Source organism: Dermacentor variabilis, chromosome 8 (genome assembly GCF_050947875.1).
Source record: "Dermacentor variabilis isolate Ectoservices chromosome 8, ASM5094787v1, whole genome shotgun sequence".
Lineage (NCBI taxonomy): Eukaryota > Metazoa > Arthropoda > Arachnida > Ixodida > Ixodidae > Dermacentor > Dermacentor variabilis.
The window spans coordinates 26018745-26043022 of NC_134575.1; the positions used below are offsets into that span (position 1 = coordinate 26018745).

The 24278-nt window shown below is 49.3% G+C and overlaps 1 protein-coding gene across 1 annotated transcript in view; it reads left to right on the forward strand.

The window, feature by feature from the left end:
* The window catches only part of LOC142589868 (fatty acid synthase-like), a 58812-nt gene extending 37626 nt beyond the window's left edge, over positions 1-21186 (forward strand). The window contains exons 20-28 of the mRNA XM_075701512.1: positions 2053-2408; positions 4519-4872; positions 7564-7807; positions 8898-9137; positions 9738-9962; positions 12535-12773; positions 14854-15114; positions 15931-16188; positions 20972-21186. Of these exons, the coding sequence (XP_075557627.1) occupies positions 2053-2408; positions 4519-4872; positions 7564-7807; positions 8898-9137; positions 9738-9962; positions 12535-12773; positions 14854-15114; positions 15931-16188; positions 20972-21100 (2306 nt within the window). The 3' untranslated portion in view covers positions 21101-21186. The remainder of the gene's footprint in view (positions 1-2052; positions 2409-4518; positions 4873-7563; positions 7808-8897; positions 9138-9737; positions 9963-12534; positions 12774-14853; positions 15115-15930; positions 16189-20971) is intronic.
* The last annotated feature ends 3092 nt before the right edge of the window (positions 21187-24278 follow it).

The following is a 24278-nucleotide window of genomic DNA, read 5'->3' on the forward strand; positions in this document are numbered from 1 at the left end:
ACCTTGGATGTTGGATAGGGTATCCCGGCCAACGTTAGCCAGGGTGTTCAAGAAACAAATAGATTTAACAAGCACGGTGCAAGATACGACTTTAAGATCGCCGTTGTTCGGTCATTAGACCTATCAGGAGCGAACACCGTAGGCCTTATAATCTTATCATTCTTTGAATACCTTGGCTAACATTAGCTACACTTTAAAAACAGTTGCACCCTTGGGGGTGTATATTTGCCATACAACAACAGTCGTCATCTGTCTTGCCCGCATTTCCTTTTTTAACGCTGTGAGCACGGTACTTCAAAGTCAAGAGCAGCTTGCGCGTTGTCAGCATGACGGAACATTCTCGACAGGAAAGTAACGAACGCAGCGTTTTCAAGAAAGGAAATGCGGGCAAGACATATGACGATTATTGTTGTGTGGCAAATATACCCCCCAAAGGGTGTAAACTTTTCTTAGGGTGTAGGATACACAGTTTAATTATAAGAACGGCTGGACGTTCTAGCATCTGTAGTCGCACCGCTGTTTGTAACTTTTATCCATGTTTTCTCAATAGTGAGCTGTCGACGCACTCCGGGCGCACGTTCCCCATATATACAGAGTTCCGGACCACCATCTCGCTCGCTTGCCTGAGAAAAGACCTAGGGCAGCGTTTTCCAGATCAGTTGCGGCTAACCAGCACTGTTTGTCGTTGAGATACTCGCCCGCATGCAACAAGAATGCCATCTCCTCTGTGGTGCTTGAAAAAGTATCCTGTGTACATTGCTCTTCCCAGAATTGCGAAGAAGGCTAGCCTGACCACCTCGGCTCTCAAGCAGATCACATTGGAACATTTGCGTTGTTCGTACACTAACCGAGTCCATGTTTACACGGACGGTTCGGTCTCGGAAAGTTCGACGTGCGCCATTGTTACGCCATCTCAATCGATCGTCAGTTAAGACTTCACACGTCGCGACATCTACAGGTGTCGAACTGGCCACTGTTCGCGCTGCTGTGGAATACATTGAAGAACAGCTTAGCAAATGGTCAATACTTCGTGATTCGAAAACAACCCTCTAAAGCAGCATTACGACGTGGTAATTACGACCAGCTGGCATCTCAAATCAACAAAATTTACCATTGCGCTTCTGAACGAGGACAGACATAATCTTTCAGTGGCTGCCGGGCCATTGTGGCATCGTTGGCAATCACCTCGCCGATGACGCTGACCGACATCTCCAGGTTGGAGCACCGACACTCCTTATACCTTTGTCGAGAGTAGACGCTGCAAGAGAGCTTCCCAATCTCACGCGTTCCAGCATGTTGAGTTACTGGCATACACCGCAGAACTCTAACTGTCGTTTATAAAGCCTAGACTCATCACTGAAACTGAAATTACCAGCTAACCTTTCACAACATGACGCAACACTGCCATGTCGGCTGTGGGTAGGAGTAGCGTTCACTAACTCCTACAACTATCGTATTGGAATGGCGAACTCACCGATGTGCGCTAAGTGGAAGTGTGAAGACACCATCAATCATATTCTGTGCCATGGTTCTCGCTTGGATAGCCAACGTCAGACTCTCCAGTGTGCCTTGGATAGACTGGACGATAGGCCAGTTACAGAAGCAAAGGTCTTGGGAGCGTGGCCTCACGTTCATCAGCCTAAAAAGCCATTCGAGAACTTCTTCAGTACCTGAAGGCAACAGATTTGAGTACTCGACTGTAGACATCCTGCAACTATAGCCTAGTGTATGTGAAAGTGCGATATAGACTCTTGTCTTCTCTTTCGTTCTTATTTCACTCCTCATCCCCCTCCCAACGTGTAGGGTAGCAAACTGGACTCAGTCTGGTTAACCTCCCTGCCTTTCCTTCCTCCCTCCTCTCTCTCTTTCTCATCTCCATGTTCAAGGACATGCGAATGTTTTAGGCCGCTTGAACAGGAATTTTAAATTACATAAAATTGCAGACCAGCTTTGATTTTTTGTACCTGCTTGCACCTCCAATAGTCTTAACCTAAGTCTAGCACTGAGCCAACAGAATCTTTCCTCAGAGCATGCCCACCTTATGCGTCGCAGGTGTGGACATTGTCCTCAACTCGTTGGCCGAAGAAAAGCTCCAGGCCAGCGTCCGGTGCTTGGCACGCCACGGACGCTTCCTGGAGATCGGCAAGTTCGACCTCTACAAGAATTCTCCGCTGGGCATGTCGGTGTTCCTCAAGAACGCCACCTTCCACGGCATCATGCTGGACAGCCTAATGGGCGGCGATCCGTTCGCGATGGAAGACAAGCGCCGCGTCGTCGAGCTGGTTCGCCAGGGCATCGCTTCGGGCGTGGTGCGACCGTTGGACGCCGTCCGCTTCACGAGGGACCAGGTCGAGGAGGCGTTCCGGTTTATGGCCTCGGGCAAGCACATGGGCAAAGTGGTGATCCAAGTAAGTGTGCTCTCCAACTCTGTCATCGTCATTGAATGCGACGCATTCTTGACGAGTTTTTCGGTAGCCGGTATCTAGCCCGGCATCCGCTCGCCTTCTTTGTTTTTTTTTTGTGAACCAATCCTCAAGATAGTGCCGTCTTGAAACGTGGGCCTATGTGCCACTGTGTGCCCCTGTGGCCAATGCGCATGCGAGGAGTGGTATGTGGTCCCGACGCCACTTGTATGCGTCACTTGAGTATATCTGCCCCAGGGTACATTGGGTACGTACCGCTCATCAGCGAACCTCTTTGACGCCAGCATAAGTCACTGGGTATCAAAAGGTCAACAAACAACACCTGCGTAGTAACATCTATATAATTGTTCGCTTTAGGTAGATGCAAGCTTGAGCTGCTTAGCTTAAGATTTGCATGCGTTGCTGGTGCCGCATAGGCGAGGTTGCCGGTCTTTTAGCACATGTAAAGAGCAAGCCTTATCTAAGGAGTTCCTAAGTGAATACACGGGAAAGGAGAAGTCATATTGCTCGGCATCCAGTGCACAAATTTTGATGAGGTATATGATGCATTCCAAAGAAAAAAGTTGCGATCTACTGATTGCAGCAAACAGGTGTTCATTTTAGGCCATAATTTGCTGGAAAACTTCTTGAATGTCGCAAAATTTAAGGACAACAAAGAATAAAGTTCAGAATTGTCTAACCAGTCAATAAAACGATCTCGGAATTCTGTAAACGGCGCGAGACTTCAACAGCGGATAAAAATTGATGTATTAAACGCCGCTTTCGAACATACCGCTAATTTGAGAGTCTCACTTTTTGCAGAGCCATTGTAAACACTGTGATACTTTTACGTATGCTAAAGAATTGCGCGTGAAGTTTGTCCAGTTGAAACGCGCTAGCACATGCGGCTTACAGAAATGTGATATCTGTTCGCGGGGCTTCAAATATTTTTTTTTTTTGTGCATACCGATTTTGGGCAATGCCTGTATAAACTAAAATGTCTTAAATCAACATTCTGCTGCCTACAGTTGATAGAGTTTAGCTTCCCCCCCCCCCCAAGAAAAAAAAATTGTGCATAAAGCACCTACGATGATCGTCAATGCAAGTGAATAGCCCTACACTTCTGGAAAGCTATTTGCTTTATGAAAGCTATTTGAAAGCTGTTTGCTTTAGAATGATGCCCTTGAAGGCGCATGTTTGTTGAAGTGAGAACGTTTAGGCAGCGTTTGTTGTTTCATTGCGTGACTCCGTAAAGAAGGAGGCAAGAAGACCGAGGTGTCAACCACAAATGCGTTGACACCCGTAGAAACTAGAGCCGCTAACAGGCGGCACATCTCATGCTGTATAGTACAGGCGGCTGTACATGTAAGCCAAGATCGTCATCTCTGGGTTTTGTCTACCGCGGCGCCAGCTACGGCGTGAAACGTAGAAGGCGACTGCCGTCCTCCTCTCCCGCAGTCACCTCAGAGGAAGAGGGCGGTGGGAGAAGAGGAAGGCTCTCCCTACCGGAGCGCTCAGCCGCGCCATTTGAACGTTCAAATGAAACGTCTCGCACGGTAGCCACGCGCGTTTTGAAAACGCTTCATTGAATTTTTTTTTATTCAGCGATGGACATGCCCCGCAATTTGGTGACGCGAGAGCCCGGGCTCTCTGCGTGTGCGCCTTTGTATTAGCGATGCAAAAAAAAAAAAAAAAAAACTTCGGGACCCTCGTCTGTATATTATCTCTAACCCATTCACTATATTTAAAGAACGATGAAACTGAAAGCCCAACCTCCGACCACCATAATAACGAGCGAAAGAACAAACAAAGTTCACCCTTTGCATCTGCGCCTTCGTGAAAATCCAAAAACCACCGACCACCTTTTCTGGACCGAAATGAAGTTCCTCACTCGTTCACTCACTCACCGTGATAACGCGGCGAAAGAGCCGAAGAAAGTCATTCGCTTTAACAAATGCAACAAATTTACATTCAAATCCACCCAGCGATTGTCGTACGAGGGCGTTTCCTGTGTTTTACGTGTGTCCGAACGGGCAAGTCGGGATCGGCCACTGGGTAAAGCTTATTCCTCTTAAAGGCGGTGCGTCTTTTTTTTTTCTTTTCCGGACAACCGCAGATCCGGCCCGAAGAAAACGAGTCGGTCTTGACTCGAGCGTCGCCACTCATGCTGGAGGCCGCGGCGCGGCCCTGTTTCTACGAGCACAAGTCGTACGTGATCGCCGGAGGCCTCGGAGGCATGGGTCTCGAACTCGCCGACTGGATGGTGACTCGCGGATGCCGCAAGTTGCTCCTGACGTCCAGGACCGGGGTGCGAACCGGGTACCAGCGGCTCTGCCTCCAGCGGTGGCGTCGCGTCGGCGTCAGCGTACACGTCAGCACCGCCGACGTCTCGACGGAGGATGGAGCGCGCCAGGTCGTCCGGGAAGCCGCCGCCGTGGGACCGGTGGGCGGAATTTTCAACTTGGCCATGGTGAGCGGACTGGGTATTTTTTCGGGAAGGAAGCGCCTTGAATCAAATAATAATAACAATAATAATAATAATAATAATAATAATAATAATAATAATAATAATAATAATAATAATAATAATAAAAATTGGAGGACGCTTAAGCTTCGCCTTCAAGAGTGGAACGCGACAGCGTTCCCGTCGACCCGCCAAGGGGTGTAAGACAATGGGCTACGGCGCAGCGACTACGCGCCCCGCATGGGACGCGGTGAGCGTCGAGCAACGCAGCCTTCGGCGCGACAACGAAATGTGCGCCTGAGCAAGCGACGCACGCCTGAGCCTTAGAAACAGCTCGTTTCTAAGGCAACACCGCGTTCACTAGAGGCGCTTTTGTACCGCTTTGAAGCATCGAACTCGTGGTTCAGTGGTAACGTCTCAGTCTCACACTCCGGAGACCCTGGTTCGATTCCCACCCAGCCCATCTTGGAAGTTGCTTTTTATTTATGAAGTGCCTGCCGTGATTTATCGCTCACGGCCAACGCCGCGGACGCCGACACCGATGACACCGGCTTTTCTGCGACACGAGCTCCTTAACGCTATCGCGTTAATAATAATAATAATAACGAGGCCGATCAATGTGGTTCATGCGACAGTATAATGCATTAGCATTATAGTCTTCTCTCGTACAAGACGCGGTGTCCATCGTTGCCTTTAACTGTACAGCACACAAAACACGAATGTAGACACCAACGCGACTGTCGAAACGCACGCCAGTCGCCCGCGGGAGCGCAGTGCCTGTGAACGCCAGCTGCTCGGGGCCGCGTTTCACCCAACTCCAGCGCGCATGCGCGTGCCGCCCCCATCAAGCGGCTCCTCCCCTTTCACCTGCGCTGGCCTCCTCTCCACTACTCTCCCCTGTTTCGCCGTACACAAGCCGATTTCGTTCGCACGACCGCTCTGTAAATGCTGACGCATCCATCACGGGCAACCGCAAAAACGTTCGCGCACGTTTCCCGATCTGGGCAACTCGTAGAATTAAAGACAGCGAAGTTCTCCGACCCATCGGAAGTCCTATACGAGGGGTCTGGTCTGCGACTGCCACAAATCTACCCGAAACTTTGCAAACACATTCATACATACGGTGCAAATTCTTTCAAACACTTCGCTATATGTATGTCTAAGCCTACACTACTGCTGCACTCTCTGCTCTGCCCGACGCATGCCCTGTTGTGCTTTGCCGGCCGAACATTTGCGTGAAAGGATGCCGGTAAGTGCGTGTGGAAGCGACTTATGAACGCAAGTAGGCGCTTGGCGAGGGCGAACGGACGTGAGTACGAACGTGAGTGATTGGGTACCGACAAAATTGAGTAAACGTGAGTGTGAGCGAGCACATTGCTGAGGCAGTGTGAAAGAGCATCTACTTATACTACCGAGCCATGTTCATCGCAGGCAGCGTATAGTATTACAGCCGTTTCGGGGCTCTGACGGAAACCGCGCGTTGCTGACTGTGGCCTGGCAGCGCCGATGCAATCCGCCGTCTAGTTAAAAACCTGTTTTGGAGTTCCTCTTAACACCTCCGCCGTAAAACAAAGTAGATACAGGCACCAAAGTCGCGAGTTCACAAATAAGGTCGTGACTAAAGCGCACGACTAAGAAGAGTACCATCGCGGGCGGGAATCAGACCCACGGCCTCGCGGAACGCCGTGACCACAGAGCAACCGCGGCGGTGCCGTGCAAACAAGGCCTCTCATGAATCAACGTCAACATCGTCATCTCTATATTCACAACAGGTTGGAGGATTCTCCCACGGAATTAATGTACCAATTACCCAAGGCCCTGGAAATTTCGCAAAATTACTCTAAGGCAAACTTAACCCTCGTCTACTAGGTAGGCAGGGTTAAATGATACGGCTCCGGCTTCTGCACTTCACTTTTATGTAAAATATAAATTTCGTTTGAAAGAATGAACGAAATAAAGCTTTAAAAATTACGATATATGGCTGATAAAAAGTACACATTAGCATTCGGAAGATTTCATTTCCCCTCTTTCAGTGCCCGTTCTGTTTTACTCTGACAGAGCACCGATTATCCGCTCTTCGCATTTTTCATGACCTGCCGTTTCCAACTCGCCCCATATTCTCATGCTCGACAATCATGAGTGTTTACCAGAGCCCCTTTAACTAACCTTTAAAAAAAAGAGTTGCTGAAGGATTCTCGTGTCACGTGAGCTTACCAAAAAAAGTTTACGCGGAGACGCGAGGACAATGCCGAATAAAGACGAGGACGAGCGCTAACTCACAACTGATGTTTATTCCAAGCGCTTACACAAAAAATGCCTTTTCTCTTCATTGTCCTCTCCGCGCAACCTTTTTCAGTATACATTTCAACCAACTATACCCCAACTATCTCCTCGCATAAACAAACATACTGCTCGGGTGGCAGGGTGACGAGCCACGCGCGATATCATCGCCTCTGAAGTCGCCACGACCACGCCACACCGAGTCACTATACATAGTATGGACGTGACGTCACATCCGCTGCTGTCGTCTGCTTCCGCTACTCTGCGCCATCTTGGGGAACCTTATCAACAGGCGCGTGCATAGGCCTATAGGTTCCCCAAGATGGCGCCGCCGTAAACCGGAAGTCGCGGAGTATCCTTGAATGACGTACGTGCATACTATGTACACGCACTTCCCTTTCAATGCCGGGCCTGCAGGTGCTTCGGGACGCCCTCATCGAGAACCAGTCGGCGGAGACCTACGAGGCGGCGTGCGAGCCCAAGGTTCGCGGCACGCGGCGTCTGGACGAGGCGTCGCGCGAGCTGTGCCCCGAACTCGACCACTTCGTCGCCTTCTCGTCCATTGCCTGCGGCCGCGGCAACGCCGGCCAGACGAATTACGGCTACGCCAACTCCGTTATGGAGCGTGTGTGCGAACATCGCGTCGCCGACGGACTGCCCGGTGAGTCGCCTCGAGCCTTCGTCTCGAACCCATGAGTATACTCTGCGCCAACCAGAGGGCGCTCCGGCACTTTCACATATAGGGTATATCAGAAAATAGGGTATCAGAAAATTTGGACGTGGTAGTTCATAGTGTTTTTTTTTCATTGGTTAACCTAGGTAGGATATTAGGCAGCATAGTAGCAAGAGCTTGGTGGCGCAAGCCCCGCCCCGTTCCAAAGGGGACGCTCATAACATCCATCCATCCATCCATCCATCCATATCCCGAACACGTGTCTCCCGCGGCAGCCGATTGGGGCTAAGGAAAAAATAGCGATATAGTAACCCGAATATACGACACGGATAAGCGTGTAGCATACATATAGCCCTGATATACGGGGACCCTCACGGCGACGCCGACGCCGTCGGCGGCAAGAATTCACTTGGAGTGTTTGTATAGTTTCTGTCGCACTAAAATGAAACTATCTTCCGCATGCCGAGAGAAACGCTTGCGGGTTGGTTGAACGCTGAGCTTTTTTCCTGTGCAGTTTCAAGCCCGAGCTTTGTCCAATGCTCGCGCTGCTGCTTTCGAACGCGACGCTTGCCTCGTGACAGGCGTTCCGAAACTTCACCGCGAACCCGAATCCGGTTGCTCCAATTTTTCTTCTATATACCACTGGCTAAGATGTGCGTTGTGGCGCTGCTGTCAACTGTGGAAAGCTTTTTGCGCGAAAAATGCGTATAGACTCCCTGTGCACCGCTTTCTCTCTCGATATCTTCCTGTAATTTTGGATAACGAGGTGGGTTGGACCGCTGCTTGGCCAGCCACCACATGCTACCTACTCGCCGTGGTAGCCTACAGTGGCTGTGGTGTTGCGCTGCTATGCTTGAGGTTGCGGGATCGAATTCCGGCCGCAGCGGCTACATTTGGATGAGGGCAAGATGCAAAAAAAAACATCCTTGTAATATACCGTGCATTAAGTGCCCATTGAAGAACACCATGTGGTCAAAATTAACCCGTAGTCCACCATTTCATAATCAAATAGTGGTTTTGGCACGTAAAACCCCAGAATTCTTTCTTTTTTACATGCCACCTGTTCTGATGTTTTCAGGACTCGCCATCCAGTGGGGAGCTGTGGGTGACGTGGGCGTCGTCCACGATATCATGGACGCTGCCGCGGTAGCCGGTGTATTCGCGGCACAAAGGATCGCATCCTGCATGGCACTGATGGACTCCTTCCTGAGCCAAAAGCACCCAGTCGTCTCGAGTTTTGTCAAGGATGACTCGTCGCCGTCTGTGAGCGACAACAAGGAGAAGCTAGACCTCGTGCGGTCCGCGGCTCACGTACTCGGTGAGTTGAGGAGGCCTTACTCCTGGAGATCTTAAGTTACCGTATCTTTCGGTGTATAAGTGGAGGTTCCATTTTTTTTTCTCAATATTTTAGCAGGTGCGTCTTATACAATGGTGCGACTTATGCGTGCATAAAAAAACACGCACGTTGGCGCGACCAATATGTGCTTTCTTCTTTTTTTTTTACGAGTGCAAGAAACCGTGCCCATGGCAGCATTTAGAAGGAAATATAATCTTGTATTAACACTGGAGCTGGCAGAGATGTTATAGCTCCCAGGGCTCGAAGCATACGCGCAGCTCGGCAGCAGCAGTCAAGTCCGCCAGCGTGGCATCCATGGTATATATGTTCTTCCCTGATATTGGAGGCCGTGCTGTCGTTTGCCGTAATAAATTGTTTCTTTTTTTTTTTAAGAAAAGGTTAGACACGCGGAAGTTGACGGCATAAATAACTAAAGCGTGCCACCACTCCTTGCTTTTACGGTGTGGAACCCGAGATATGCCCATTACAAAAAAATGTTATCTTAATATCGTAAAAATAGAATATTTACTCTCCTCGCGAGGTCCCTCAGTGCCCGCGCTGCCACCTGTTTATTTCGTCCAGGCATCAAGGACCCGTCGAGTCTCAACCCGAACGTCAGTCTTGGCGAGTTGGGCATCGACTCTCTCATGAGCGTCGAGCTCAGACAGCTTTTGGAGCGAGACTACGACCTGACGCTGTCCATGCAAGAGGTCCGACAACTCACCATCGCCCGACTGCGAGAGATCAGTGACGGCAGCGGTGAAACCTCGACCACCGCGCAAGAAAGCGTCGTCGATGCAGTGCCAGGTGGGGGGCATTTACGGCTCTCTGTGGCCCTCGGACACGGAACAAGGCATTTAGGAGGGGAAACTCCCGTCAGCGCGAGCGCGCGCGGGCGACCAGATAAGGTCACAATTGTTGTATGCGCCGACGGGGCCGTATACACTGGCGGCGCCATGCGGCGCGTCGGAGAAGCCGCAGCGAAAAAAAAAATGCAGCGCCCAGGCAGGCGGCTCCGGCGCGCTCTCAACGGCGGTAATTTCTTTCCAGGCCGCCAGGCGCCGCCAGCACGATAACGGCTCCGCGGGCTTGTGACTTTTTCTGGTCGCCGCAAACAGCGGAGTTTCCACTCCTAAATGTTTCTTGCTCCGTGCCCTCGGATTAGGGATAAGCATGCCATCTATTACGTCGCTCGCAAGCAGTGTCCAAATGTGAACGCCAAATCAGGCGCGTGCGCAATTTTGAGGCGTCTACGCAGCTGTGTCACGAGAACGCGGGTGGCGTAGGGTGCTCCTCGAGGCGATGACATGGTGTATGCACAGCGAACGCATGTTTAGCCAACCTAAAGAATTCTGAGCACTATGGTGTCAACGTGGCACATTACCCGTTACACACATTCAGTGGAACGTACCGAGTGGCTGTATCAAAGAAATATGAACCAAATTTTAAAAGAATCCGTTTAATATACGATGTGCTATTCTATTAACAGGTCGGCGTGCTTTAGAAACGCCCTTGTGCAGACATTTCATGTTGAGGCTTTACACGAGAATTTATTGTCTTATTACGCCGAACTGAGGTGAGCTTACTGGCATTGGTTCTTTCCAGCCAGCCGTGCAGGGTTTATATAAGCTCCTTTGCTGGTAGTCTCCTTCGGCGCTCCAAACCCTACTTTCATGTACACTAGAGAGTTTTAGAATAGGGGCCCCAAACGTTTTGGGGCCCCAAAGAAATAGCGTCGAAGCCACTGCGCATGCGCAAGACGCAAACTGCCTTTGGGTTTTCCGTTGGGAACGCTATTTCACCGATTTAGCGGGAGCCCAAATAGCGGCCCCAAAAGTTTTGCGTCGGCAAACATGGCGGCACCCATCGAAGCGACGGCTCTAACCTAGCACCAAACTGGGTTCGATTCGCGGTAACGCGTGAAGTTCGCAAGCTAGGAGAAGTGAGTGTGGTTATCGCTTTCTCTCAACTAGCGTGTGTTATGAAGATTGACTCATTAGACGCCGCTGATTTTGAATTCGATTGTGGATTTTATGGCTCGTAGGCCTAACACGGCTTAGCTAGGCTGGTGAAGGCTAGTAAAGTTTTGTTTGCTCAAAACTAAGCGCAACTTGTTTGCTGCTTACAGAATAGCCTCTAAATTGTAATTAAATGCGAATACACGCAAGTCAAAATTATTATTCCTATCATAAAATGGTATATTTTATTTAATTATTTCTAATAGCTTTTCTTTGACGCCGTAGTGGCGCTGTCAGCGCAAGACGCTATCCGCAAACGTAAAACCCTATTCTAAAACTCTTCAATCCTGCGTGCCCCAACGCTAACACCCGCAAAGCTCTTTGGGGCCCCAAACTATTGGGGCCCCTATTCTAAAACTCCCTACTGTCTCTTTTTATGCGGACCGCTTCAACAAAACACTTCCCTTAAAACACTTGAAGTGGGAAACACTTGAAGTACTGCCATATATCCAGGCCCATTTTGTTCTGCAGATAGGCTGCTCTTCTAGGCTGACATTAGCGGCAAACACATTTGAGTGACAAGTGCGCTAAACAGAAATAATACTATTACGTATGTATGGGTTCATTTACACGGTGAAACAAGATGAAGGAGGAAGCCACAGGGAAGGACCAGTCGGCACGGAGTGCAGTCGAGTTCAAGTGCCTCCCTCTGCTTCTTTTTAATCACTGGCTTCGCCGCGCAGTGCTGTGAGAATATGCTAATCGAGTTTTAAATTACGTTAGGATGCGTCTTGTAATTCAGAAGTTGAAGCTAAGGAGTTGAAGCCATCTCTATTTATAGCAGGAATTCTCTATCACCACTTTCGAAACATTCGTACCCCAAGTTTTCTAAAAGATGCCTAACGTTCCAGTTAAGATTGTGGGGAACTGCTCCTGAAAAAAAAAAAGTCACTTCGCAGTAAAAGCTTCGCACCAAGGGGCGCGACACTGACAAATAGCGCCATATTGTGGAATTGGCCATCTTGCCAGCTCTGATTGGCCCAGAGGGGTGCTGCGGTCTCTCTGATAGGCTCAAAATTCCGCCATTACAGAATTTGACAACATCCAGTATTGCAACCCTGCTCTCGCTATCAGCGCAGTGCAAACCATCGCGGAAGAGGAGTCTGCCGGTGGCTTCGCATTGACATACCGAGGAAAAACAGGCTCAAAGACGTAAAGCGTACGCGTGCTCTTTGAAAATGCTAGGCAGAAGTACAGCAGCTTATGGAGAAGCCGACCGCGGGAAAGGAAGTAGTAGTGAGAGAACGGCCAATAGCCGCTGTTCGCAGTAAATGAATTGAATGAATCGAAGTGTCACTAAAGCCTAGCAGTCATTTTTTTTTAAGCACCACAATCTCGTCGATTGCTCGTTCCGCTCCCAGATGACGCGCCAGACGTTGCCAGGTTGAAGCTCATCGAGACGCTGATACCCAACCGCGCGATGGTCGAGATGAACGACCTCGAGGGACCAACGCCGCTGTTCATCGTGCACCCCATCGAGGGTCACGTGGGCTCACTGTCGGAGCTGGCCGCGCAAGTGCGCATGCGCGTCGTCGGGGTGCAGTGGACGCCTGATGTCACCACACACAGCATCGAGAAGATGGCTGCCGTCTACGTTCAGGTGCGCAAAATCTGCATGCAACGACTGACGCTGTCTCATAGTAGTAATGACGTGACATGTTTGATTTATTATTATTGCGAGTAAATTACTTTAAATGAAACCACTTGACGTGTAAGCCCGAGCGAACAATCTGGCATGCCTCAGAACGCCCCTATATCTTTAACTGTGATAGGTCTTGTGCATGCAGTTCCGGTTTCGTTTCGCAGACAGTGTTTGTTCGTGGAGTCACGACGTACAAGGTGGTCACGTGGTACCAGAACATCCCCGAAGTTTCTTTTGCGCTCGCTCCGTCGTCAGGTGTGCAACTTGTTGGCCCGCTGTGGCTAATCGCTAAGGCACGCGATACCTTTTCTGGTCGGGCTATAATACACGGCGTGCTGACACAACTGCTGCCTTGCAGAAGAATTTCGCCTGCTTTCAGATACCGAACACACATAGTGTCTATGAAGCGCTTTAGCGCGGTACGTTTTTAAAAAGAAATCCAATGTGTAGCTGAAAGTTTTGCGGTGGATGGTCATCGTACGTCTGCTCTCGTTTCGTACGTTGTGCGTGTGCTCACCCACCGTCTTCTTAGGCATTGCTAGTTCTGTCCCATGCGTAGGTCGGCAGTATCAGCCCGATAATTACTCACAATAACTCGCCAATATTTTCGCAGGGTATAAGTACTCACTTGCACTCATCTGTGCTCGCACTCATCGGCACTCATTCACGTTCATAAACTCTTCCACACTCTAAAACACCTACGCATTTACGGATGTGGAAAGGGTTTTTGGTTATACCATGGCTAAATTAACACCCTCACATTTTAAGGGGTAATATTTAATCTTTGGTGAGCACCAATGAGGTATTCTTGTTTGCCGACTTTTTGTGACACGTAAAAATTACGACAAGCTGCTACAGGTGATGCTAAAAGGGGAGTAAATAAACTTTCAAAGCTTTCGGTGTCAAATTGTCTGGTCGAATATTTCTGTGCGCCCAAGGTGGTCCAACTTGTTACATAGTTTTCAACTGCATCTTCTCTCATCGCGCATGTAGCTAAAATTCGCTGTCGTGTGAAATAAAACAAAAAAATTATAGATCTAAAGGCAGGGGTGTTACCCACAGAAGAAGGCAACACCCTTACGAGTGTAAAAATTTTTAGAGGGCCATTCACGCCTACCGGCACCCATTCGCCCTCATACTCATGTCTACACCCACTCACCGATACTCAATCGCTTACGTACTGACGTTAACTCACACTCGCCGACAATATCACTCCGATTCATATTCACGCACGCTGAAAATCACCATCATTGACATTCATTTGTCTTATGTCTTAAACTCATGCCCGCTCAAAACTTACCAGCACCCACTCCTGTGCACACATCTGTCCACTGTCAAGTGAACCCGTGAATGAGCACACCGACTTATGGTCCCTCGCAAGACAGAACGGATGACAAAGGCAGATTGTAGACAACCTCTTAATGAGTGATTTACAAACGGTCTAGCGTTGCCATCACAATTCTTACTGCTGAGGCTTTCCTGGTTCACACGTCTGCACAACTTGCCAAGCCTCTTCGAAGCTGTAGGGAAAAAAAGAAGAAACATCAACGTCCTCTCTTGGTGCTGCCTTTTTTGCCTAGTGGGATCTTGAGAATTTGTGTGTGTGTGTGTGTGTGTGTGTGTGTGTGTGTGTGTGTGTGTGTGTGTGTGTGTGTGTGTGTGTGTGTTTTCTGGAAGGGGGACTTCTCCATACATGGCACACCAGGTAGGCTATGTTCTTTTTTCGCCAGAGTCGCTTCTGGAAACGCTGGGGTGCACTGAACACATAAAACAACCGAACTCAGGAGTGGCAGGGGTTGTGCGAGCCTCGGTGCCCGAGTCATCTTGTGAGTGAAAGCGAAATTGTTATCACGTCTCATCTTCTTCGCGGCCCTGTAGTTGTCGCTCTCCACGACGCTGGGGGAACAGATAAGTGTCGCATCGCGCTGTGACCGATTCAGAATGCCTATTAGCGTTCTCAGCTTCCTGCCTTCGCCAGTAGTAAACATATGCGCTGAGGTGAGATCTAATGCATATCCGCATGTTCATAACCCTGCAGAGACTGCGTGAAGTACAGGCGGAAGGGCCGTACCACCTGGCTGGCTACTCGTTCGGCGCCATGGTCGCCTTCGAAGCGGCCGTGCAACTTCAGGCCTCCGGCGAGTCCGTGGGCAGCCTGACTTTCCTGGACGGAGCGCCTCGTTTTCTGGACATGCACTCTGCCCACCGGAGGTTGCGCTCCGCGATCAGCAGAGAGGAGCAGGAGACGGACGTCTTCGTTGCGTTCCTCGTCCAGTACCTTAACCTCGACGTTCCCCGGGTGAGCAAAAAGAAAGCCACATGGTTTACCCCCGTTGCATGGTTTACTCCCCAGCTACGCATGAGCCGCATCACACGTGACCCTTGTGTACGGAGTGGGAACCGATAAAGGTCTAATAATTGCATCTAACATACTTCGAATTACATAAAACGTCGAATAAACATCAAAACCGGCTATTTTTTGGAGTTTATGCATATGTGTATAATGGCCTTAATAGTGTCGCGTAGCGGGCATGGATTGGTGAATTGCGGAGGAGGTTGCCAGCGAGTCTCAGTCCTTATCTTCTTGTTTTTTTGTAAACCCTTTGTAACACTGACAGCTAAATGCTTGACTGGAAGACTAATTGGCTGGCTGGCTGCTTGTCTGGCTCACTTACTTGATTGATTAAGTGTTTGGCTGATTGGCTGTGTGAGTGAGTGCTTGAGAGCTCCTACCGCACTTCAAGTGCGTGTGCTTTTTTGTTTTTCTTTTACAACGCGCCAGAATTCGCGCGTCGTGCGAGTGGCTCTTTCAGAAAAACGTCACAATACGGATGTTAACTGCTCCGAACCTTCGCTATACGTCTGCCATATACTTCGCAACGCTCACGCGCTGGCGCAGAGGAGCCTTTGGTTCAGAAGCGTTACGTTTCGGGCGACTTGGTTGTATACATGGTTCCCTTAGAGACTTTTGCGTGCACGAAGACAGGACGTCGAACATGCGTGCGTCCATTCTTCGTTTGATGCCCTGTCTTTGTGCGCGCAAAAGTCTCTCAAAGAGCATCCGGTGCTGGGCCTCAGACTCGAGGGGCTCGTCCCCGTCCTCTTTCGCGCGCAGGTGAGGAGCCGGCTGAGCGAGCAGTCGAGCTACGAGACGAAGCAGGAAGCAGCCATAGACATCCTTCTCGACGCCCGCGCCGACGCGCGACCCAGCCGCGAGGCCGTGGCCGCTGCCATGCGCCTCTTCTACGAGTTTCTCCGGGTGGGCAGCGCGTACCGGCCGCAAAGAAAGTACCGCGGCGACGTGCTGCTCCTCAAGCCGCGCCAGCTGCTCAAGACGACACCGCACCTGCCGCACGACTACGGCATCCAGGAGGTATATGTGCAAGGGAGCGACCTCGATTGCACATTCTTGGATTGTAGCGCGAAGTGAACCATACACAGACTAGAAGAAGACAGGGCGAGCGCTCGTCCTGTCTGCTTCTAGTCTCTGTTTTTGTCACTTCGGGCTACAATCCGAGAATATGTTAGCATATCAATTCGCCCAACTGTCTATCCTTTTGCATTAGGTCTCGAGCCTGTGTACACCAAAGGGAGCTCAACTCAAAGCTCTTTCTCGATTAGGCCTAGAAGAGTTAGGGAATGTGCTCAAACGTGGAGGAGAGAAGAAAAAAAAAAAGGATGCCGATTGGAGCACAGCGGTTAGCCTTCGACTATGGAAGACACTGCGCTTCAGTAAGCATGACCTCCGAGATCTGATGTCACCCGTGGTTTTTCAGCCTGATTTTAGAGGCTATGTAGTAAGCTTTGTCGCGGATTCCTACGAGGGTGAGTCGCTTGATCTGTACTCCTGAACTTCGCCGATTTGGAGCAGTTGCCCAGACCAACCGCTTACAAAAAAGGATTCTCAAGAATCGCGGAGTAGTGTCACTAAAGAAAGGTCGCTATTCCACGTGAATGGCGGCGTTGCCATTAATTTCTTTTTCGATGCAGTGGTAAGGAGTGCTTAGAGCAAGACAGCAATGGAAAACATTGAGATAGGAAGAACAATATTAAGAAGGAAACCGTCTACAATGATTGGAGGGGCGTTGTACCTCTTTTTTATTCGAGAGAGAGGGGGGGGGTCTATAGGGGAAGCTGTCTGAGAACGCTAAACTATAAAAGAAGATATTCCGTGGATGCCATCTAAAAGTACTGGGGAGATAATTACGGCTATCTTAGACCAGCACAATGCACCCATCTAAAAGTTGACAAAGTTCTACTCGGCATTCATGAAGCCTAAGGGCTTAAGGACAGTAATTAGAGGGTAAACACTAACGTAGTATAAGCCTAAACAAGGGCTGTTTGGTATATTGATGGTGCACAGATGTATATCAGAAATCGTGTGACGTCGAACAAAAATAGCTGCATAGTGTGAGGATGGTGTAATGATGCGCTTGGTATTAACAGCAGATATTAAAGTTGGATATGAGCTTTATTCGTGTGCTGGAGTGTTGCGGAACATGCCACCACCGCGTTTCACAGGGGACGTCACTCGTAATCGTCATCATCATCATTGTTAACTTTCTTGTTTGATTGATTGGTTGATTGAAGACATTATTATTCCACCGAGCTGGGATGCCTGCCTCTTAACCTACACGTAGGTAGGGGGGGAGGACGAAGCAGTCCCCGCGCGTTGAGGACGGTGAGTCTTCACGGCCTCAACGGCCAGGCGGATTGTTCGACGCTGGTCGTCTTCAGCTGCGCTCTGGGGCAAGGCCTCCCAGGCTTCTCTACTGTCAATGTTTTCCTTGGCCCCTGGAGGGCCAGCACACTCCCATATTATATAGTCTAGCGCACCTTTTTGCTTACAAATTTTGCAGAGGGCGTCGTTATAGTCCCTCGTCTGTGTTAAGTGGATCCAATGTGGTGATGTATAATTGTTTCCCTGGAGGCGTCGCCAAATGCGAGCGTCCTTCAGAGAGAGAGACCGATGCGGAGGCGGCAAGATCCTTCTTTCGGCTTTGTAAGGACCTACAATTTCCCCGTACGTGATGATGCTATCTTTGATCCCTGGAAAAGGCTGCTCTAGAGTTGCCCCGTGGTAGAGTGCTCGGCCGAGCTCGTGAGCGGCTTCGTTGCCTGGGACATCTTCATGGGCCGGAACCCAAATAAAGGTTATGTCCCTCCTGGGAGGGCTTTTGAGTAGAATTTGGAGGGTCTCTTCCGATATCCTCCCTTTGTTAAAATTTCGGATACCTAATTTGTTAACGCATAATATTACTCCCGCTTTTGTACCCGCACAAGCGAGCGCTACTGCAACCTCCTAGGATGTACAGGCGTCCCTCGTGCACGTGGAGCACGCTATCTTAACGCATCCGTTGCCATCAACCACCGTCGATACCGCAGCCCTGTCTCTGCCGCAAGCGGCGTCCACGTACGCTACTTTTATGCGCCGCTGTGTATTTAAGTTTATTTACTAGAGCCTTAGCCCTGTGAGCTCTCCTCTCTTTGTTGTAGATAGGATGCATATTTTTAGGTAGGGGGCGATTCGGAAGCGTTTACGCACCTCCAACGGAATGTCCTTGTCAGTAGGGGCACCCCTGTCGCATTGTACTCCTACCCATTCCATGATTTTTCTCCCTGTTTTAGACAAGCCTAATCTTTCCGACTGAGACACTCCTACTGCCTCAGCGAGCTCAAATAGCATGTTGTGAACCCCCATTTTGAGGAGGTGGTCTGTCGAAGTCGAGTCTGGGAGCCCTAGGGCTCTCTTAACGCTTTTCCTAATGATCGCATCTATTTTCTCATTTTCTTCTCGTTTAAACACAAGATACGGTGTGGCATACGCTATTCGGCTGGTAATGAAGGCTTGCACGAGTCTGAGGAGGCTGTTCTCTTTGAGGCCCCTGCCTTTGAGTGAAATTCTTCTAAATATCCCCGTGACCTGCGCCGCATATCCTTCTAGCTTTTTGATTGTCGTGAGGTTGCATCCATTTCTCTGGATATACATGCCCAGAATTCTGATTTCCTCCCCCTTGGGAACCTCATTTCCGTTTACGAAAACATTGATGGGTCTGCTGCTCCCAGCGTGTCCCCTTTGATGTTTTGGCTCAATGATTAACAGCTCCGATTTCTGTGGCGAGCACGCCAAGCCTCTGCTGGCCGCATACTCTTCCACCATATTCGCCGCTATCTGTAGTTTAAGTTCGATGGCTGCGTCACTCCCACTGTTAACCCAGATGTTGATATCATCCGCGTACATGCTAAATTTAATTGATTTAATCTTATTGGGTTCCGCCGGGAGACCCCTCATCGCTATGTTGAATAGGAATGGTGATAGCACCGACCCTCGCGGGGTCCCCTTGCTCCCAAGTGTGATGGGAGGGGATTTTACATCCAGAAATTTTATATTCGCCTCCCTCTGTGACAAAGTCTTTGACGTATGCTAATACCCTGTGTCCCACACCTACCTCTTCGAAGCCTACCAAGATAGCCTTATGGCTAACGTTGTCAAATGCCTAGGTGAGGTCCATGCCTGGGATCGCCCTGGTGTAAGTTGAGTTGTATCGGTCTAGGATATCATGCTTAAGTCTGATCATGACATTTTGTGTACTGAGCCCTGGCCTGAATCCAACCATTTCATGCGGCCAGGGATCATTCTACTCCATGTACCTGCATGGTCATTCTCGTTTGAACAACATGCTCCATCAATTTCCCTACACACGATGTGAGGGAGATTGGTCGCATGTTGTTCAAGCCGGGTGTCAACATAGTGTGTTGAGGTGAACTGTCCACACTATATGGGGGGGGGGGGGAGGCGGACCATGGGCCTCTCGCATACCCCAGGAGTAGTGAGATAAGTCGGGAGAGGAGCACGTGTCAACATAAGCCGCAGCTTCTTCTAAGGAATACTTAGTTCACGCTGCTTTGGCATGTCTATAGCGCACCTGCAACCACGCCGTTCAGCAAGGGACGGGATTTCAGGCTTACGCCATCATCTGTATGTGGGATAGGACGGCAATTTTGCAAATTGTGTAATGACTTCTGTCTTATTGTCAATAGAAATTCGGAGCTTCGCCTCTCCCCCTCCCGCGGCAAACTCAATCTCATTCAGCCACTCGCAGAGGCATTTTCGACTCGGATAACTTTTTAACGCTTTTCTAACACTGATAACTATTTAGATTTTCTTCAGCGATGGTGATGATCGCCATGACGGTCGTACCCTTTGCAATGGATCGCCATTGTTTCTGCTCTCACTGGTTAGGCAAATACCTTTAAAACTAAAGAAAAGTAATGATACCAAACACAAACATTAAGCGAAGGAGGTAATGTTCATTTTAAGCCTGAAATGTTTTTAGCTCCCGTTTTCGGTGACCTTCAAGTGGCCTTGAGCCAAAAAGCCAGAGCCGTTGTCCGGGCACTCAAACATGAACAATCGGGCAAGTTGAGAGAAGAAAACGAGATCATCCGGGCAACCAGTCAAAAACTCAAGAAAATTCAGTCCCTTTGTACAGGGCCACATTACGTACGTTAGTTACTGTCCAAACAAGCTATAAAAAAATATTGCTTCTGAATCCTGACTAATGTTTGTCCACAATATCACTCAAGCCGTAACTTCTAGTATGCTGAAGTTTTATTTGTCATTTCCAATAGCGACGTTCGAAAGGCAGATACAGGGCACCATACACTTCATTGTCATCTTTTGGCGCTGGGAGAGGGTTGCCTGTACAACGCCAGCGGTCCGTAAGTTCCGCGGCAGGGGTTTTGCGCCAGCTCGAAAGATGGCGCCACGCTGCGTGACCAAGCCAGCAGCGTCGGGGGCGCCGCGGATGGCTGTTTGGCCGAGACGACTCTTGCACTGAAGTTCAGTTCGTGTGCTGTGGTGTGGTAGGGTGTGCCGTTGAGAACATGCTTTCGATTGTAGCTATTATCATCTCCAACCAGTATGCTTTGCCGGTAGCCATTTCATGCTTAAATCTACTCTCGATTACGGGAGAGCCGTATGTATTTTTTTTCCCGGAGCAGCCGAAACTGCTGTCTCCGCATTTTTATGACTATGGCGCTGTGAGTGGTCAGGTGTAATCGCAGCAATGATTGTGCTTGTTTGTTTTGAGAAAGACCTGTGATGTGGCGTTGTATCCTTATCTTTATTTCTCCCTCTCTCTTCCTTTCTCCAGTGCTGTGAAGGCAATATCGAGGTCGTTCTTGTGGATGGCGTTCACGGAGACTTCGTACTAGGACAGGGCGCGCGGCAATGCGCAGCAATTATCAACCGCCAGCTGCAGCGCTTTAACGAGGAGCAATGATGAAATCGTATCAACGAAGAAAATTAAGTTACCTGACACTTCCATCGGAGTCGCCCTCATTTCGTAAAAAAAGCAATTAAAAAAAAAGCAGCATAGTGTCGTTTCTCTGTTCACTACTCTCTTCTCGATCATTTCCCTGATGTTGATGAAACTTCGCTCGACTGGAACACACATGTCCGCGTTGAGTGTTTGCGGAAGGCGATCTTTTTTTTTTTATGCACTGGCGGAGGCATATCCTTCTGAAACAGACGGAAGCCTACGACAATAATAGATATTCAAATGGGTTATTGTTAACGACGGGTACGTTGTGAACAAAAAGACTAAACATTTCTTTTTCCTTTCGTTGTTCGAATACCGAGGTTAGATGCTAAAAGCATCATCTTCGCCTTTGTGGAGAAAGTGACAGTCTCGACATGTTTGCTGTAGAAACGGCTACCTTTTCTTTCCAGCGTCGTTTGAGGTTATGCAAGGCGTTGCCAGACAGACAAACGAGTTCGTGTAAGTCGAGCAGTTTTGTTCGTTTAACGCAAGCACATTGGTCAAGACAGCAGCAACGCGACAACGACAATGAAGATGATCCTGTGACGGCAATGGCATCGCGACAGATAATTTTTGTTTTGTACTACGGCGAAGAAATGTTACAACGTGCTTCGTTAGCTGGAGCAATCCTGAAGGTGGCAAAGCGTAGCGCAACGCCCACGCAGCGCTACGTACGTACTAATAGGAATGGTCTGGAAATGTGTACCTATCCCAAAGGCGGTATACAGTCGAACAGAGTGTCCGAAAAGGCTAGCTGCCACAAAGATCGAAATTGCTTTTGTAAGCAACTTTTTTGGCTACGCGACTATCGAGACGGACCCAAAAGACAAATGGTAAGTCTGGCTGTCCATCACGCGTTCCATTCATACGTTGACGTTTCATTCATGCGTTGAAGTTTCAGTCATGCAAGTGAGGTGAAGGAAAAACCGATGCGCACGCATACGTGTACCATTTTGCACGTGCACAAGATGCTCTCGTTCGTGCAGTATATAGACGACGTGACGCACGCGTTGACGTTTCATTCATACGTGTGACGTTTCCTTCATACGTGCGACTTGAAGCAAACCGGTGCGCGCGCAGCAGTGCACCATTTTGAACGTGCACGAGAGCACGTGCAGTTCCTATAGACAAGAACGGCACCGCGAGCGGCGCTGCTGCGCCGGCGTTGACAGCGCCGCACGCGGGGCAAAATTCAACTAGCGGGTGGTACGCCTCTCTCGTATCTCGTTCGCACCGCCTTGATTGCCTCTTGCACTGCGCGTGTTTGGGCACGTTTCGTATTGCGCGCGGTGTGTACCTACATGTGTGTGCGTGGACGTGTTATTCGAAAGACGATTTACAGTCTGTTTCACACTTAGGGGAAAACTCGGAGCGCAGTGCATCGCGATGCGGCGAGCGCTTGAGTCAGGCGGCGGCAGCAGCTCGCGCAGGCTCAGGTGCTCGAACGGCGTCGTCTGCTACGGCGGCGCGCGCTGGCCGCATTGTCGGGAAGCGTTCTACTGTCAGTTGCAGTGCGCCGATCTCATCGTTACTGCGTGAAATGAGCCGATATCCTTTACTGAGCGTTGTGCGACGCCCACTGATACGCCTCGAAGGTAAGTTCGTCGCTGAAAGGTGCAGGGCAGCCATACACGACGTACTGATTCCATACATTCTTGACGGCCCGTTCCTGGAAAGCTAACACGATAGGCCGCTGATCTACGACATATTCAGCAGTGAAATGCGAAAGCGTTCCGCAAAAAAATTTGTGTTGTCTATCGCAATTTATTAAGGGTGAGGGGGCATCACAATGCACGTGGTTTCGACTTCATCCGGTCATGCTGACATGGTTAGATGTTCTATAAGTCGTCATGTTGTTGCTGCAGTTCTCATCTGATGTGAACCAGTGCGTGCGGACTGCTGAGTCATATGGTGCACAGGCTACAGGCCATTTTATCCGCGCTGCGATCGCAAAAGTCTTACAGCCGAGTGTTTCCGGCAGCTACGTTTGCGCAAGAAAAAAAAAAATGTGTTTCGTTGTTGATCTTGATACGTCGCTACACTGTAGAAAACGAAATTGAAAAACTCAAAGGAAATCGCAAAGTTCCTATTTTTGAAGAGAATTTCTTTGAATGGCAGTATTATTTCGTTTTGCTCTTTGTTATGGTCAGTTGCACGCTACCCACACGGTAAAGTCAGGAAGGAGCTGCTGCCTCGTAAAAAGCGGCCGATTTCAAGCTGCCGTTTCGTCTGCGAAGCAGCTCCTTCGTGCTTCTGCCGGCAGGCGGCGATACGAGTCTGCCAGTGCCGGCTTTTCAGACGCCATTTTTTTTTTTTTTTTGCAATAGGCGTGATCAGTTTGTAATTTTTGTCTTAAAAAGAGGCGAGTAATCGTGCCAAGTGTTCTACTAAACGAAGTCGACAACAAAATGCGATCGTTCTGCAAAACTTGAGCACAAACAGTGCAGCGGTGAGTGCAGAATCTTTTTTTGAACACGCGCAGCCAAATATTCAGGATCCTGTGCACCCTTAGATTAACCTAGAAGTCCATTGGTCATCTGCGTCTCCTCGCGCCACGCAGTTATAAACCTGGTTTATTTCACTATAATATTGTTTTATTTGATTACTGGCCTTGATCAATATTCCACCAACAAGAAGCGCGCGTAAAATGACACGATATCAATAAAATTTGCTTACGTAGCTTCATGTTGCAGATGGGTAGCTTCTGCGGCAAAAATTACGTGCTATTTTTAGAAAACAATGTTAGATATAGCAGTTCACCTGGCTAAAACTACAATTGGTACCGGCCGACAAGAGTCGCGGGCGCACCAAATCAAGGAAAACCGTAAAATAAATTTGAACTTTCCGCGAGTAAAATGGCGTCCGCCAGCGTCCGAGAAACGAACGCGCGCTCGATAGCAGACGATGCACTTCACAACGGCAGCAAAATCGAAGACGTCATGTTGTATAACCCATACCTCAAGTATCTATGCATAGCGAAAATGCGACAATATAACTTCTTCACAGTTGAAATAAAGCACCATTATAAGAGTGTACGCGCGCAATCGGTCTCAGCGCCCGCAGCGAAATTACGTTGAATATGCCGCGAAGCGCGTCTCCGCCCCAATTCAGCTCGCTCGCAGCGCCGTCGCACAATTTT